Below are 19,119 nucleotides of genomic sequence, written 5' to 3'. Positions count from 1 at the left end.
AGGAGGACTACTGCAGGCCTGGCTGCTAAGCTACTGTGTTACCAGTTACCAATCGATCATGATTCACTCAGGGACCAGCTCAATACACAGTACCTAGGTACTACATAACGAGTTAACGAGCATGGATTAACGCCTACAAAACCACAGACTAAGGAGAGGAAATAATCAATACAGACAGTCAACTTCCCTAAGACAGACACAGTCAGTTGCACAAGCACCCATGTCATGAGTTTTGTCTGTTAGCAGCTAGGGGTGCAGGGCCCCAGAACCCAGACCCCTGCACTTATCTCTTTGATAGCTGGCAGGCTTCGTGGCTGCAGCAGGGGCTAGCAGGCCTGCAGCTGTCACCCTGCTGCGCCTTAACACACAGTGTTACCCATGTCACGAGTTTTGCTTGTCCGCAGCTTGAGGTGCAGTTTTCCCCAAACCCCTGCACTTATCTCCTTGACAGCTGTCAGGCTTTGTGGCCTGGGCAGGGGCCACCACCCCTGCAGTTTTCACCCCCCTGTAGTGTAACACATACACGTGACATGAGTTTTGCTTTCAAGAATTTGGGGTGCAGTTTCCCCCGAACCCCTGCACCAATCTTCTTGAAACTTGGCAAGCTTCATTCTCTCAGCAGAGGCTACCACCCCTGCATGTTTTATCCAAATCAGACAAAAAACAACAAAGTTATAGATATTTAATTGATTCCCCATTATACCCTATGGCTGGATCTCCGAAGCGGCTCCAAACTGCTTCAGAAGCTCCGAACCACTTCGGAAAGCCTAACAAAGCCAGCGCTTCAATCCAGACATGCTGCTTCGGATGCCAAAGCATCCGAAGCTTCTCCGGATCTGAAGCACAGCCTTAAGCCTCGCACAGCCCTACTCTCCAGCATATTGAACGTGAATGCTCAGACACCTATGATTGCAGCAATCCAGACTCCAGATATTTACAAACAGACTTGCCATGGCAATGATGCAGTTATCAGATAACATAACCTGCCATTTTCTTCAAGAGTATGTGTATCCTGGGTGTGGCAGTATAATGTGATCTAAAAGTTATCAAGTGATGGAAATGAAGAGGCTCAGCATTCAGGGAAGTTGGTGTGGCAGGGTATAGAGCAGGGGTGGGCAAAATGTGGCCCAAGGGCCAGATGCGGCCTGCCAGGCCATTCTATCCGGTCCACAGGGCCCCTAAAAAATCTAGAAAATTAATATATATCTGCCCTGGGCTGCCTGTCATGTGGCCCTCGATGGCTTGCCAAAACTCAGTAAGCGTCCCTCCGCCCAAAATAATCGCCCGCCCCTGGTATAGTCAGCCAGGAGAAAGTACAGGTGAAAATAAGATTCAAGAAATAAGATGGGGTTTTACCTTATTGTACAGATTCTTCCACCTAGGATGATTGGTTTTAGTTCACCATTAATTTTAACTCCCTATAAATTAACAAATGAGCTTCTATTTTCCCTAAAAATGCATGGATTTGCAATTTAAAAATCTGATGCAATTAAAGATATGTTGAGCCTAATTTCACAAGTGTCCAATTCTGTGGTATAACCTTTTGGTGTGGGCACACATGGGCATCTGCATATCTAATGGACTGCACCCACAAGTCAAGCAGGTGGACATGTAAATGCTGCCATTTACACCCACAATTAACTGCAGCTGCAACCTCAGAATTTATCAGACTGAAGGCTGGATTGAGATTTTCATAAACTTGACCTATTACATTTATACTTTGTTAAACTATCCCAAATCCCAACTTTTAGTACATCCATAGCTTCTGTTTTGGGAGACTGACTACATGTTGTTTGTGCTCAGATCTAGAGAAATCAAGAGTTACAGTGTGTCTTGGAGACTCTGCTCTCACTTTGCCACATCTGTAGATATTAACAAATACATTTCAGATGCATTTATTGCATTACAAAGCAAACCTTTAAGGTCAATGTAAATCCTTTACCCCGTTATTACTTTTGGATGATTTATCCCAAACTACTCAGTCCAAGTTGCTCTCCTGACCTCAAAAGTTTAATATAGCACTTGACCGTCACAAGACAAAAAAACCCCAAATGGTCAATCGCTAAGAGATGCAAAGCCACTTAAACTGCTGTATCACAACTTGAAACCTCATTAGTAGATTGATGGGTTTGCAGCAGATCCTAACTCATTCCCAAATGCTAATGGCACAGAATGATCCTTACTGAGCCAAATGACACACTAATGTCAGAAAGCACTAAAAAGTAGGGGTGCACTGATAAAGATTTTCTTGAACAATACCAATAGCTGATTATGAACCAGTTATATCTGCCGATACCAATCCAATAGCTGATTTACAGGAATGCAGCCAGGCAACTTGGAGAGCAGTGTCTTGCTGGTCTGTCTGTCAGGGGGGCAGGGGCACAGAGAGGGAAGGAGCATGGGGGGCAGTTCAAGACCCCCAAGGGGAGGGAGGGAGTGGGGCAGGGGCATAAGCTGGCCATTTTTAGACCCCAATCTAACTGTCTTGAGCTTCTGTACAGTTCAGTACAGTGCAGCGACTGGCCCCAGCACCGGGGCTGTGCTTTTCCCACCTGCCCCCTTGGCAAGAGGTTATTTTTAGTCTCTCAGCCCCTTGTTTCACCCCCAGATGAACAATCCCCTTTCCCCCCACCCCACCCCACCAAATCCCCCATCCAACAAAAACAGTGCTAGTTTTATCAGCATTTGTCAATTCTAGGAGCTGAGGAAGTAAGTCCCAGTGGGGAAGAGGCAGGAGGGATAGGGGGTAGGTTAGCTGGCAGTGGGGATGGCAGGGAGGGCTAAAAATAGCTCCTGGTCCTGGGAGAGAGCTAGCTCCCCATTTCTCAAAGGCCCCCTGTAGACCTTGAGAGCCCCCCTGATCCCGCAAATCCCTCCCAGACCCCAGCAATTCACTATAAACCCCACCTGCTCCTCAGTGCCCTGCAGATCCTGCTTGGTTCCCCAATCTCCCCCACAGAAACCACCTGCCCCAATCCCCCCACAGACCTCACCTGTCCCCTGATCCCCCCTGCAGACCCTGCCAGCCCTCCTGATCCCTCCCATGGATCCCTCCTGCCCCCCAATCCCCACCACAGACCCCACCTGCCCCCTGATCCCTCCATGGAATCCCCCCACCCCTTCCATCTCAGCTTACTTTAGGCTGGGTGGCCATTTTTAACTTGATCTAATGTCTCCCTAAACTCCCTGAATGTCTGTACCCAGGCCTACATTTTAAATTTAAACATTTAAATTAACGCATTTAATTGAAGAAAGCTAACAGCAAAACTCTCAACAAAAGCCTGGACCACAACAACCTCTTCTTCAGAGAAAAAACCCATGCGGTCCTTAATATCCAACACCACCCAAGAAAATCTAGTTCTCGTGTATTTAACTCAGTAACTCTCCTACTAAATGTATAGTTGGGACATTAAAGAGACATAGTAGGCTTTTATAAAAAAAGAGCATTTCTATCTTAAATGCTTTTATCTAAAATTGATACAAGTGACAACTACAACTGAAATAAAATTAAAACAAAATATTTCCTGTCTTTTCCTTTGAGTGTTTAACAGTGCTTTTTGTATAGCTTGCTGCACTGTTTTTCTGCACTAGGCAGTTATTGTTCTTCTTTAAAGTTCTTTTAAAGTATTATTAATAAATCAGCACGTGAATAATTATATACGAGTATTATTACACATCTACATACTATTTTTCATATGAAGATAGCTGACATAGGTAGTGAATTTCACGCATTTGTAATTTACCAGTGTCTAACTTTTCACTTAACTTTTTACCCTTAACTCAAAACAAGAAAGATGTGGATTCCTGAAAGTTTTTATGGTACATCAGATATAGACAGTTTCTAATTTACATGTTTTCAAAGCGTACCAATAAACTTTCCCACAAATATAACAAAGTTATCAGAGAGCAAAGCTTTTTGTAAGTTTATCACAAAAATGTCCTTGGCTTGAAAGGGTATATTTTTTTAACAGAAAAGACAGTTTCCTTTTCTGAAATGTTTCCTGTTTCTGGCCTCTTGCCTAGAAAGCTTACTGCTCAGATTTCATTGTTATCCAGATGTGCGTATCTACCAAGACCTCATTATCATTATTCACTACACAACAGTGACAACTAGGAACAAAAAGTTAAAAAGATACACTGGAGAAACAATTCATCACAAGCCAAAAAGCCAGTGTCAAAAACTAGAATACTAGGAGCCAGGCTAATACCACAATGAAATATTTGTCGGTGATTAAACAAAACCCACATATCTGCTTTGATTGTATCTGCAGGCAGCTCCTTTAATTTACTCTTGATGAATACACATAGAAGCCAGCTCATTTTAGTGAGAAAGTGTGGCTAATACTGGTGTGCGTATACATTCACCTGAGTCTGCCTGCCAGAAATGTTTACACATTCATCATGAAACCATTAAGTCGGAATCAACCAGTTAGAAAGAAGTAAATAATGCCTTGTGGTTTAGGTGACCAAGCAAGGAGAAAAAATAATAAACTGTAAATGTTCAAAACAGTAGTCACGACCAATAGTTTGGAAGCAGTCTCTAGGCTGCAGCAGATCTCCATAAAACATTCACTGAATAATTCTGTATAATAAGCAAATACATAAAAATGTAAATCTCTACAGCTCAAGAAATCACAATCACTGCATAAGGGAAAAACACTGGCCCTGTTAAAATCAATAACAAACTCCTTTTGACTGCAATGAGGCCGTGATATTACTCATTGGTCCCTATATTTGGCTCAGTTCTAAGAAGGGTTACATGGATTTTACAAATGTGAAATAAATTATCAATAACTAATTCAATTTTAGTTTCAACTTTGTGCCAAATATGATTTGCTTTCACATGCATACAGTTTGGTAATGTGTTTCTCAAGACCATTTTTGTTGTTCTGAAATCATCCAGTTAACCTTTTTCCTTTTTTTTTTTTCTATAAATGGAGTACAAGTTAGAGAAGGGGAACAATGTCAGAAAGAAATAGTACCTACTTAGCCTGTCAAGATTAGGAAGAGTTCCTCCTGGTATGATAGGCAATTGGGTGTGAAAAAATTGCAGAATTCAGATTTCCTGCTGTTTCAAAAGACTATGAAAAAACTTGCAGTACAGATAAAAAAGACAGAACAAAAAAAGGTGGAAGAACGAGGAAGGAATGTTATCCACTTTATCATATGTCTGAACTGTGGCATCCTGAATGTAGTCTTTACAAGGTTAAAAATGGATTTTTTATCTCACTTTAATTCCTGTGCTCAGAAGGAAATATTGCAAATAGAACACTATCCTAGCAATCATAGTCCCTTAAGGTTTAACAGCAGTAGCACAAACATCAACAAAATGATATAGTTGGTATGGAGTGTATTTTTCCCATAGATTTTCTATATTGAGATAAGGGATTTCGCATGCAAAGCTAAAACTGAAAGTAAGCAAATAAACAAACAATAATTTTAGCGCTAATGCATAAAAGTCAAACGTGACCTTAAGAAAAAAAAATATTTGTTTGTCATTATTACTGTTCATGGTTCAGTAGATCCCACGACGTGCTAGTGTGACAGCTGACCTCTTGACTAACACACAATAGGCTAACTGTGGATCTCCAGTGCCACAACATGAACCCAAGAACCAAGGCACTGTGGCTGGGGGCTGTGACAATCATGACTTCCATAGAGTGACACAGAGGGACACTTGCAGTACACACTCATCATTGGCTTACAGGAGGCACTATTCACACACTATAACTTACAAATATATGGCAGGACTGAACCAAACTTCCAGATATAAAACATACAAGAACTCTGGAGACACTTGGATCTGAGCCATGTGGTTTGGGGTCACGTTGGCTTATACAGATTTAGACATCAACTATCAAAAAGTTAATATGATGTCACAAATACAGCTTTTAAAACTTCATGGCAGAGTAAAGCAGGTATCAAAAATGACATGGGAAGAGAGACACATTTGGTTAAAAAGAAATACAGTACTTCTGATACTGCACTGTCAACTCCAAGGGTTTAAAAATTATGAAGCAGGCTGCGAAAAGTCATGAGAGCAGCTTAAAAAATAACAAGACTTAAAATAATAAATTCTGAATTTATTTTACTCACTTATTTTTTCTGCTTCTTACATAAGAACTGCATTACTGGGTCAGACTAATGGTCCACCTAGCCCAATACTCTATCTCCAATATTGGGAAGTAGTAGAAAGCATATGAATGGGGTATGTTTAGACAGATCCAGTCCCTGTCATCAACCTTGATTGGTTTAGGAGTGTATTTGGGTTTAGGGATGTACTTAAGCGTACAGTGTCTCATTTCAAGACTTTTTCACTGCAGAAGCAATGGCTAGAAACTTACTTTTTATTTTAAATTAAAACTGAGTTTCTAAATGATCGCTTGATATCCAAAGCTGTGGCTAATACTAATAATGGTAAGAGGATTTTTTTTTGTCTGAGCAAAGAGGACAGACATACAGGATCTGGATTAAGTGAAGCAGCAATGCATATTGAGCAAAGCTGCTCAAGTAGAAGGCAAGGAAGGGAGCATATCAAGCTACGTTTAATAAGATTTAAGAAAACAACAAAAAAACTATTTCTAGAAAATAAATCAAGGATTCATGCAGTTATAGGGGTTAAGTTTGAAAGTTTCTACTAAGGAAGTTCTTTAGAATAACTGATATAGCTTTTTAAAAAAATGACTGATACTTCTTTTGAGGCAGACGGGTGCAGTGGCAGGAAATTAATTTTTACAAGTTACCTATATTTAGAAAATGTAATATTGCTTTGCCAGCCAATTTTGATGAGACTAAGCTGGAGAAAAATACAAAACAAAAATAAAATAAAAAGCAAAGATAGCCTTCTAAAAACATACTATTCAAACTTGATAGAGAGAGTAAAACCCACTGTGAGGTAAATCATCACCATCTTGACACAGCTGATATAATTGGATTAAGTGAAAACTTAAACACCAATAAATGCTCAAGTTTAAAAAATGTAAGAGAGAAAGTGAAATCTGCTTGAACCATTAGATATTAACTATTAATAATCTCTCAGCATCAAGCATAATAATGCATAGCAACCAGATACAAAGCATTCCTCAAGTTAAGCAGGTTGGTAATGATAAATTAAAGAAGAGGTTTGTTGGGTGCACTTTTTAACCACCCATATTGCCATGGTTGTTCCTAACATATGGAAACAGTTGCATGTTTATTGAGGAAATGGGTTTTGGACAGACATTTGGGCCAATGCCACAAAAGTCAGGACATGAAAGGTTTGGCTAGTTTTCATTAATTAAAAGCAAAACTGCTTGGTAATGTATAGTTCTTGCTTGGTTTCTTCAGAGTTGCAAATTTATTTCCTTATGCAAACAGTAGAGCCACATAGCTCTTCTCAATCAATGACATCTTTACTGTAATAAAATATCCACAGAGAGTACGATATCCTGTAATGAATGTTATTGAGGACTGATCAATACTCATCTTTAGTCTGTTTGTTATAAAAAAAAAAGTTGTGAGGATCTATTTGAATGTTTCCAGCTGTACAATAGAAGTTTTGTTCACTTTTCCTCCTATACAACATTGATATGTTCCTGCTTTTTCATTGGAATTTATTCAGTATATTCATTTAATTTTGATTAGGAATAAGCTTTGAGAAGGGTTTTGCTCTTCCTCTGCCATGCTATTTTCGAAGTATTTTATTTTTTAGCATCTGGGAATCTCTTTGTCAAAGGTGAGAAGGTCTTGGACAGCCTAACAGCGCTTCAACGTTTTAATGATGACAGTCAGGGAGCAAATGTTCTCTCATTAAGGGGGAAACCCTCCCCGCCACCAATCCTCAATAGCATTTTTTAAAAAAAACATTGGAATCTGCCACAGCTTTTTGTATTTGCATTAGGGCTCCTACTAGAGCTTATGCTGGTGCAGCTTAATTGGCAGCAATGATTCCTTAAATTCCCTGGTGTATGCATGGCTTTAGGGGCCCCTTCCAAGTCTTTCTTGTAGGTTTTTCTCCACTGCTTTTTCCTTAAGAGATGTTTTCAAGAACGCAGAAGCAAGAACAAAAAAGTAAGAACTTCCTCTCATGCTGAAGTAGCTCACAAGTCCAACCTTGAGATTGCAGCAGTCAGAAATAAACAAAATGGGAAGAAAATGGCAATGACAAAAATCAATTATTAATGCTGCATACACAGCGCACTGTGAATGTACCACAGAGACTGGTTCAGTTCTAAAGAAATCCCAATCTTTGCCGTGCACCTAATTTCCACTGCATGGATTTAGCTATATTAGCCTTCTCCTTTCACATCTCAGAGCAGTGCAGCTCTAGGACGTAGGGTAGAGAGCTGTCAGCACAATGTCATGTAAATGACATAGCACCAACAGCCCAGTCCTCTCTAGCCCTCCTGTTGCAGCTGCCACTGGTGAACCACAATGACTACCAGCTCTATTAGGAAATTTCAAGGGAAGTGTGTTGTACAGAAAATGCCTACATGGCTATTGCAGTGACAGATCATTTTTACTATTTATCTACATCAGTGGTCCTCGACCGTTTTTTTCGTGGACCACTTGAAAATTGCTGAGGGTCTCAGTGGAACACTTAATAAACTTTTTTTTGTTCTACAAATCAAAGCACACAACACATATTTTAATATCAGTAGTCTTACCTTACAAGTACAGATACTCTCGACTGTTCTGCAACCTTCCCGCGGACCACCTGAACGGAGCTCGCAGACCAGTGCTGGTCCGCGGAGCACAGTTTGAGAACCTCTGATCTAGGCGCTTACGTTGTGCTCGTTGTCTTGGAATCTCCTTGCATAGTGATTAAGCCAAGGAAAGAAACCCTGGATCTATGGGATATATTTACCTCTCCCCATCAGGTCAGATATGAAGCAACTCACCACCATACTGACTTCCAAAGCTGTCAAATCGGATATTAACCTTTATGAGACTCAGTTTACTTATGGATAACATGGGAATGATACTATTTGTCTTTCTTAAGTTGTTGGACTCAGCTGTTTTATAATGTTTTTCACTGGAGTCCTGAATTTAAAAAAACCCCCTATGAAACACAGAAAATATTGAATTGAATTCTACAAAGAGCTCTTTAGTAGTCTGCACACACGATTTTGTGTAACCTTTTTAGTTTGTCTCTACTATAGTGAACTATTTGCTATGGCAACTTCTTCAGATCAGGTCACCTTCCTGAGTTGGTGACCTATATATTGTTCCTGCCTTCTCCTAAACCAAATGCATTCACCATCCAGCTAAAAAAAATCCCTGGCTTTTTCCCTAGAAAAAGAGCTGCATTACTACTATATCAGAAAGCTACTACAGCAACTACTGTATATCTCTTGCCCCTGTTTGCAGCCTATTTTCCTTTGTGCTGTCCATTTCTGAACAGTCTTCACAACAGAGTGGAATAAAAAGATACAAGGAGGCAAATTGCCAAGCAGAAGCAGTAAAGGTTTTATTGCCCCCCCTCCCCCCCAGCACTTAGCACAAAGCAATAAGGAGTATCTGAAAGTTGGCTGCAAGGTATAAAAATCTGAAATGCACTTGCTTTGCATAAAAAGAAGTGTGTTCCTATTTCAGTTGATATATTGTGTCTGCAACTGTTGGACTATGCTTCCTATGGCCATAAACAGGCCCTTCTAGATGATATATTTTAGAATGATACTGTAGTAAATTAACTGAAATGTGTGGTAGTGTAAAATCTCAGCTAAGTGAGCCATTAAACAAACACAGTGGATCCTCTGCATTAGAAGGAATGTAACTGCCTCAAGCAACTAAGTGGTTAAAATATTTTGGCAGCAGGGATAATAAATTGCATTTTATGAGCTGTGCTTAGTGTTGGGTATTAAATGAGTGATTCACTGATATGGCAGCATTTATTGGGTGTTCCATTCTGTGGTCTGCAGGTTAACTGCTCAGAGAGACCTGGGTCTACAGACCAGGTTATGCTGGTTAATACAGTATCTAAGCTGCATGTGCCATACTGGAAAAGGGTGCATTTACTAGTAAAAGAGCCTGATGACAGTAATGGCCTGTGGGACTGGGCCAAAATAGCTGAACTTCTGGGGAATCTTCCCTGAACCCCAGAGAGTTACAGTGAAGACCTTTGTGGCCAATGAGGACAAGAAGGGGCACCTCATGATCTTTAACTTAGCACATTTATGCTAAACAGCTCTAATGGAGTCCCCTGTGCTATCCAGAACTCAGTTGACACACTGGGATGTGTGTGACAGGAGTATGGGCACACAAGACAAAAAGAAATCTATAAAATAATATAGCAAAATGTCAGGGTGCTTTTGGTGAATTCCTTGCATTCTCCCCATAAAATTTTGACTCCTTTCAGATTTACCATCTCCAACCATCACAGTATGTTTCTACTCCTCCCCAAATGACTACTGTAGCAGGGTTTCTAAAAAAATGCCTTTTCCTGTCAGCAAAGATGTCACATTTCACTGTCTTTGTATTTTATAATACATCAGCCAGGTGCTGCCCCTGCCAAAAAAAAAAAAAAAAAAAAGAAGGAAAAGAAAGAAAGAAAAAACAATCTTTTTTGGGTGTTCCAAATTGCAACAGCTTATAAAACTACGTGGTTATTCTTCTGCTTTTAATAGTCTAAGATGCTGAAAAGAGGAGAAAATGTAAGCGCTGCCTACTAAGTGCAATGTAACGACTCTAGCCACTGTATGCAATTTCATTTCATATAGCCAGTTCTCTAAGGAAATAATGCTTCTCCTGCTGAGTTAAGAAGCCATTTTCACCTCCATTCCTTTTCTGAAGCCACTAAAGGAAAAATCAGAGTGATGCACTTTTTAATGACTTTGGCATAACTAAAAGAAAACTTCATTCGATAAAAGGAAGCCTGGTTTCTATCCTTATTTGGCAGTAAAACATGTACTGATTGTCTACATGACTTGAATACAAATTACATTGTAATTGAGCTATATAAGCACTTTGGTTTTAAGATGGCACTTTTTAATCTCTCTCCCCCTTTCTTTCCACTGTACAGCCCAAAGACCATGATGACTTAAGATTCAGAGAGTATGCAGCTGTTTACAAAGTAGATTAAGTGGTTGAAAAGTTTATGGTGTAGAAACCATTATTCACCCAGGAATTAAAAAAAGTAGCTTGAAGGGTTATAATTTGCTCTAAATGTTTTTTAAATATTCCATTACTGTATTACCAGCTTCTACTTTAAGGAAATACCTGGAAATACAGGAATTACTATTGGAAATCATAAGAGTGCTCCAACGAGTTCAATCCCTTGTCTCTTAAGGCCTTGTTAAATGTTACACTGTGAGATGCATAAATGTCAATCAGTGCTGGTGCTAGCTCAAGTTTGAGCAGTCACATGTTCAGGAAAGCAGGGGTTGGAGGATTGAAAGGTAAGAATCCCCTCCCCCCCCTTTTCTGGGCTCCCCTGATTCCCCCTGCCCCCAGGGCTCCCCCCTGCTTACCTGTGGCGCCTGTCCTGTGTGTCTGTGGAGCAGGCAGGGAAGGGGTCACTTCCACTGCTGGGCTGCTGCTCTTTTCTAGGCTGAGCCTGACCCAGAGAGCAGTGGTGGCTGGGCAGACAGGTTAACCCTTCCCTGACTGCTCCTCAGACAGACAGCACAGGCAGACACAAGTAAATGGGGGGCCGAGGGGTGAAGGAGGGGAAAGAGGTGGGCAATGAGCAGGGATCCGGGGTGCTGGAGAGCAAGGTTCCCACTAAGGTGCATGTGTGCGTGGCTGCACACAACTAAAAGTGTGGCTGCGCACAGCCTTTTCAAGGCTGCACACCAGGAGAGGCTGGGGCCAGGGAGTGCTCCCCTGCATCAGGGCTGGGGAGTGGAGCACTCCCCCGGAGCCGGAGGAGCCCGCGCCAGCCCCCCACACCAGCCTCCATCCCTGCCTTGCCTCACTTCAGGGAGTAACTGCTGCCTGCCCCAAGTGAGGCTCTGCCGGCTCTGGCACACTGCTCTGCTCCCCCACTTTGCCTCAGGGAGCGAGGAGGCACGTGGCGTCAGGCCCCCAGCCCCCTTCGGTAAGTGTCCCACACTGGACCAAGGCGGCGCGCTCGCGGACCAAGGCGGCGCACTCACGGACCACTGCTCCTTACTGGGAACATTGGAGGCGAGGAAAGAGGGGGAGTGGGTCTGATCTGGGCCAGGTGGGCACAGGTGGTGGGTGGGGTGTTTACATTAAGGTGTAGCCTAGAGTGGCTACATACATCTTAGGGAAGTGGTTCCCAAACTGTGGGTTGCGATCTCAAATGGGGTCGCAACATCAGTGGATGGGGTCAGGACCCAAGGACACTGAATATCATAATTTAAATGGGGTTCTGGGAGTAGAATCTGGATTGTGTAGATAGGATGCCCAACTCAGCCCTTGGCCTTTCTCAAGATGGGAAGGGCCAAGGAAGGACCAGTACTTTATTGATGCCAACATCTTTTATTCGCTATACTCTGATGCCTGTGAAGGAAAGATTCCTTTGACTAGGCATCTGCCCAGTGCCCAGCCAACTCCTTTGATGCAAGCATTTTGTTCAGAGGAAGTGGAGATAGACTCTATATTATGATATTTTCTTTTGACAAGCCATCTGAGCCTAGGGGCTACAGCCCCTGAGACAAAGCCTAGATGCAAAACCAACATCTGCTCTGTAACACGCTGTTTTCTGCTGTTCTATCAGAAGGTAGAAAATTAGGGTTGGATGGGACCTCAGGGGGTCATCTAGTCCAACCCACTGCTCAAAGCAGGACCAGCCCCAACTAGATCATCCAGTAAAGGCTCAATCTAGCCTGGTCTTAAAAACCTCCAAGGATAGAGATTCTACAACCTCTCTGGGTAGGCTGTCCTAGTGCTTCACTACCCTCCTAATGAGAAAGTTTTTTCTAATATCTAACCTAAACTTCCCTTGCTGCAACTTGAGTCCATTGCTCCTTGTTCTGATATCTGTCACCACTGAGAACAGTCTAGTGTCATTCTCTTTGTAACCACCCTTCAGGTAGCATGCAAGATGTGCCCTTCCTTATTTCCTTTACCAAGGTGAGATCACTAAGTCAAAGACATTACATGTCTAATAATAAATTGGAAGGTTAATACTACTAGGCCAGTTGGTCAATTTATACACCTTGGCAAATCAAAGAGGTTGTCTGGAAGGAACCAGCGTGTCAAACCGCAAGATGTCAGCTGAGTTTACTAGCTTAAGCAAGAAGAGGCCATTGCAAACTAGAAGTCCAAGCTGAAAATCTTGACATTAAATATTATTTCCATATGAATAGAACAATGTGAAATCAGCCTGGTGTAAGAGAAGATGGCCAAATGCTTTTGAAAAATGCTGGGCAGTGACTGGAATGATGCATAAAAATGCCAAGATTCAGCAGAGTTCAATAACCTTGTTGTCCAGTAAAAAAGATGGAAATATTTGGGGTTGTGGTTAGAGTGATGATAGAGGATCAGGCAACTGTAGGAACTTGTGGAATAAGCTGAGTGAAAGAACTGTTGAGCACTCCTTGAGGAAGTTCCAAAAGGAAAACTTTTGGGACCTAACAACACAGAAGAGATGCATAGAATGGACAGACAAGGATGATGGAGCCTTGTTCTTGCCCTAAATGACATCTCATGGTGCAGGGCAGGATTCAGATTTATACCTCAGGAGTAAAAATAAAATGTGTGCATGTCACATTAGGTTAAACAGCATTTAGTTGTTTATAGATTCAAAAGAAGCAGGAGAAATAATAAAATGGGATATTCTTTCTCCAAGGAGAGGATGAGTGGCACATTAGCACATTTTATTATTAAATTAATACCAAATTAGTGTATTTAATTGATCTAAATTGTTCTAGCCCCAGCTGAGGTTGGCACCTTAGAACAACTTTTATGCATGAATGTCATAATTCATTAGTTATTTTAGGTAGCCAGTTGCAGTGTTTGAGGATAGTCAGGTGCATCAGAATAGCAGAAAAGCTAAAGAGACTGAATGCATTTCCCTGACCTTTTCCTGTTCCTGTTCCAATTTAACTCTGCTGTCTGTCAGGCCTGCCAGCCAGAGCTTTGCCTGTCAATCATAGCGAAGTTTTGCTTTTCCAAACCTGAAGATCTGCTGTGAAAACTGTTGATGTTTTTGGCTCTTGTTTTCATGTAATTTACTCACAACAATATTCTGGCACGACAGGCAGCACAACTGCTGCACGCACAAGACCCAGAATGATCAGGATGATATACAATTCATCAAACAAGGACAAAATGGAGGCAACGAGGCTACTGGCTAGAGCAGAAGCAGACCGAAAATCAAGAGAGCAAGGCTCTATTCTTAGCACATCCACTGACTGGATATTTGACTGGATGTGCCACTTTCTGTCTTGTTATGATTTGCCATCTGAACTGTGTCCAGTTTGCCAGACACCTTGCAGAACTCAGCAAAGGTCATGAAATGGTTAGCTTAAGAACCAGCTTGCTAAGCCTGCAATCAAAGTGGCAGGTGCGAAGTCAGTGGGATTTCAATGGTTTCTGGAGCCCGTGGCAGTGGAACTGGTTGTAAGATTGGGGCACACAAGAGGGGCAATTACAAACATAAAGGAGGAGATTTCCCTATACCACTTAAAAACTTTTCATAGCATCACAGAAATTAGGGCCAGAAGGGACCTAAGTGTTGGACCTCCTGTATATTACAGGCCACTGAGTTTTGCCTACATAGCCTAAATGTTAATTAAATTAAATACTTCCTCAAGAAAACCTAACATGAACCATAGGCAGAGAAAGAGAGAGACCAAGGTGCTCCTAATGCTAATGCCCTGCAACTGTAGGAAAGTGATTAGGCAAGTTGTGTCCAGGTGATCCCATCAGACGCACCAGGCCCCAAGTTGTGATGGAAGGCAGCAAGCCCCATCACCCAAGGTCCTGCCAACTTGATGAGGGTGATAACCAGCCACACATGATCCAAACACTCAAAAGGACTGTCTGGAGCACCTCAGAGCACTGTTCCACACTATTCACAACCCCACCTCGAGCTGTGGAAATCTTTGATGCTTCGAAAAAACATCCAAATAGCCAAATAAATACGTTATCAACATAAGAATCCTGCCACTTTGAATTATAGGAAAAACATTATTTCTGCCCACTAGAGACAACTGGCTACAGCACTGAAGCATAGCATTTAATGATCATTTCTGGCCTAACGCAGAGCTGCCTGTATTATGGGTATGATCCCCCAGGAAACTAAAAGGAAGGGGATAAATGAGAGACTCAGATGTGTGGATTCCAAAGTCAAAACAGACCACCAAAGCCCCCCAGGGTCCCTCCACCCCCTGCACACAAGAAAGGCCAAAGACTTTCTTCTCCAAATGGAGTGAACGTTATCTTTATACAGGTGTGCAGTAGAACCCTGGCTGGCTTCGGTGTTGGGATGGTCTCCACTATGGCCTTGAACTCCATCCACAGCAGTAAACTTCTCCTGTGCCAAAGAGACCACTGTTAACAGCACCCTAATAGTGTATGAGGGTGGGGAGCTCTAAACTAGGACATTAGAGATTACTGTTTTTAAAAAGATTTTACAGACAGTGCTAGACCATCTCAGAAACGCATGTCAGCCTGATGCTGTGCTAACCCCAAGCTGATATTTAGGACTAATTCTCTCTTTGCTGTTTTTCCCAATCCTGGAAAAATGATAGGGTTTCTGGCACTTAAGAATGATTCCACATGCCTGTTTGGGTGAAACTACCAATTTTTGAGAAATGAGTTAGAAAATGATCATTTTCACATGTAAAACTGCTTAGGGTGTTTGAGAAACAAATGAGATGAGAACAAAAGAAAACCTCTTGGGTTCACCTCTCCCTTAAGTACATCTTCATGTTGCAGCAAGCCACCACAAGCTGGGAGTAGGGAACAAGTGGCAGTCTGCTCTAAACCTCCCTCCCGGCTAACTCTCCTCTTTGGATTGACATAAAGAAGAAGACACTCATGAGCAATAACAGTTGTTTAAGGCCAAGAGTTTCATTTTCACACACCCACCAGCCACTAGTCTCCTGAACCTGGGACTCCCTCACCCAGACAAAACTGAGAGGCCATAATATAACTTCACTGTCACATTTCAAACAAGCTTATGAGAAATCATGTTACCTTGCATTATCTCTCCCATGTGATTTCAAGAAGTTCATATCTCGATATCTGGACAGGAATGCTACCAGCTGGTCATTTGTCCTGTGGGAAAAAATAACAGAAAGTATTGAAATCAGAGAGTGAAATCACTTATATTTATTGTCCCTTACTTTGAAACCATTGGTCTCTACAGTGCAATAAGAGACTACTGTTGCAACATTAAATGTAAATTTTTCCACTACAAGGAAAGCTGTTGCTACAAATATTTTGTTCATTGCAGTAGCTTCCTTTCAGAAAAGTATACTGTGAGAAAGGCAAGTTTAGCATCTCTCAATGATTTCCAGATTAAATGGGTTTATCTATGGGCCTTGTTGCACGCTGCACTTTGAGCAGCTCAAATGCTGATTGGTGCTAGTGCTAACTTGAGTTTGGAGCAGTTACACATTAAAGCTAAAAACCTTCTCTGAGTGTCCCCACCTGCACAGCCGGATGCAGCACTAGAGGGCTGATGAGCAGGGGTTTGACACAGCTGTAACTTGCCCCTACAGGGCTGGTGAGCTCAGACAGGCTTCTAGCACTGCTCTAGGTTGGGGCAGGGGGCGGCAGGGGTGGGGTGGTGAGAGACGGGGGGAGAGAAGGGAACATGAATCTGGGAAGTGGAAAGTTAATGGGATGGGGTTGAGTAATGCAATAGAAGGTAGAAAGGAAGTGGGGTTGGGGGAAGGGTGAAATGAAGGAAGTCAGCCATTGAAGAATAAAATAAAAAGCAGTAAAAAGGAAAAAAATAAAAGAATTGAAGAGGAAGTAAATTAAAGAAGGCCTCATATTTTACTGAATTGGAATTTGGGACTGGGATATCGGTGGTGCTTGCTGTGCTTCCTGGGTTGGCGAGGAGGTGGGAGTGGTGAAGGAAGGTGCTTGTTGGGAAGCTACTGTCCCTGTCCTGGGAAGGAAGCCCCAGGATCTGATCTGGCCCCCTACCTTGTTCCCCTTCACACCCCCTAGACCCCACTCCTTTTCAAAATTTTCAAAACCACATGAGGAATTTAAATGCCAAATTCCCACTAAACTTCATGAGAATTCTACAATGTTATGGCTAATTCCATTTAACAGAACTGGGAATTCCTTCAAATAGTTTTCAGCATTTCAGCTGACATTTCCAAGAAAATTCATGGTGGTTTCGTATTAACTTTAACACTGATACAAAAATCATTTTCCTCTTCATTTATGCAGGTCAACATATTTAGGAAAACTAAGAAAACCATAATGAACAAATCTTCATCTACTGATTTGCATTCCATGAAGACAACTTTTAAGGAAAAGATACAAGGACCTTTTCTCCTCTGATGCAACTGAAAATACAAAAAGTCAACTCTAGGCAGTACTGCAGCTTAGAAACATTCCCATCAAGCCAGGTTAAATAAGATCCCAGTAGAAAATGCTTTAAAGTTAAGAGGTCAGTCAGAATAACTGAGGACTTCATCAAACTAGCACATCATCAGAGTATCTCATATTTACAAACTTTTCTGTCATCACAGGTAACCTTTCTTTATTGAACTGATGAATAAAGAACTAGTTAACCATTGATCCAATCGAGACCAATTGGAATACATGTCTATCAATCAATCTCCATGACTAGACTGAAGAAGCCTGAGACCCTCCTTCTATGTTCATTCATGTGAGCTTTAATGCCTCCCAGGGTCAGACTGCTTCTCAATTTGGCATCCTCAGAAAACTGCTTTCTATATAGTAAGCTGTGCAGATTTTCACATTTGCTGCTTCAGTGATTCTCCATCTTACTGGGATGAATAGGCATTTAGTGAATTTACTTAGCAATGCTTCCACATGAAATCATTTCAATGGCTGACATCTTCGGGTGAGTTTCTAAGCAAAAGCTGGCATGCAAAGATGATCTTTAAAAGTATTAGAAAAAAAGTTTAGGGATGCTTGGGCTTTCATTTGCTTGAAGGATAAAATCAAATCAAGAAGTTAACAACCCCCACCAGCCAGTATCACACCAAAGTTGAAAAACCGCCCAGCAATCTATGCTTTAATTTGCAAGAACACTTTACCAAACATATATGAAGCTGGGACTGTCACAAAAATTCCTATCTGTAATTGCCTGCATAATTTTTAGCTCTCAAGATAATTAACAGCCTGAGTTCTGTTGACATTTTCTCCATCTCTTGAACAAGTTAGTGGCATCTTGGTTCTCTTTCTCATCAAATATTTTTAAAAATTAACCTACAAAGAGCTTTTTGTTTGCTTTCAGTTAATGAAGTACACCTCTTTTCAGGTTTTGACATCAGGGGAATAAAACCTCACATTTTCATTTGGAAAACACTCTGGATATTTGACATTTAAATTTATGTGCTCAACCAAGTGAAGCTGAAGCTTGCCCTAGCAGCATAGCATTACAGAGCTGTTATTATCCTTTCCCTGATCCTAACCCATCCTTTGCTCTGGGCCTGATAATGCAAAAGTTCTCAGCACCATGTTCTCATTATTGCATTCTGTAATATTTTTGAGTGAGCACAGGGTGCTCAGCATGGCAGTGCTTCTAATATTTTCAAAGTTCCTTGGCTAAAATCCTGTACAACATTTAGAAAACCTTGCCTTTAGGGGTGTATTTTAAATATCTCTGGCAGTGATCGCTACAGGATTTCCTAGTGTGCTCTAGCAGTAGTGCCTCTACTACTATTGCAAAACCTCTAGCGCTTCTCTGTGCTTCTGACACTTGTTGCTAAATGTCGGGTCCAATTCTGCTTTCAGTGAAAGTCATCAGAATTTTGCCAGAAACATCAGTGGGAGCAGTATCAGCCCCATTGTGGCAAATTCATACCTAGCATAACCTGTTTCACCAGTGATAAATCTGGTACAGTATTTCTTAATAGCCATCATGCTGTAACAGAGAGCAATGCACTATGTCTAGTGTGAACTATAAGAGGGAAATCAGAAACCTGTGATGACAAGTTCTGAGAGTTATTCAGTCAAATAATACACTTCTATGAGGGTTTTTTTTGAGGGCAACAGTTCATGAAGACAGAGGTA

The 19,119-nt window shown here is 41.6% G+C and overlaps 1 protein-coding gene across 1 annotated transcript in view; it reads right to left on the bottom strand.

Annotated features, from left to right (window-relative positions):
• The window catches only part of XYLT1 (xylosyltransferase 1), a 172,294-nt gene that overhangs the window by 58,581 nt on the left and 94,594 nt on the right, over positions 1 to 19,119 (bottom strand). The window contains exon 6 of the mRNA XM_025216283.1: positions 16,090 to 16,170. Coding sequence (XP_025072068.1) covers positions 16,090 to 16,170 — 81 coding nt within the window. The remainder of the gene's footprint in view (positions 1 to 16,089; positions 16,171 to 19,119) is intronic.

Source organism: Alligator sinensis, unplaced genomic scaffold (genome assembly GCF_000455745.1).
Source record: "Alligator sinensis unplaced genomic scaffold, ASM45574v1 scaffold980_1, whole genome shotgun sequence".
NCBI lineage: Eukaryota > Metazoa > Chordata > Crocodylia > Alligatoridae > Alligator > Alligator sinensis.
Note: the sequence above shows the minus strand (reverse complement) of the source record. Positions and strands in the feature narration are given on the sequence as shown.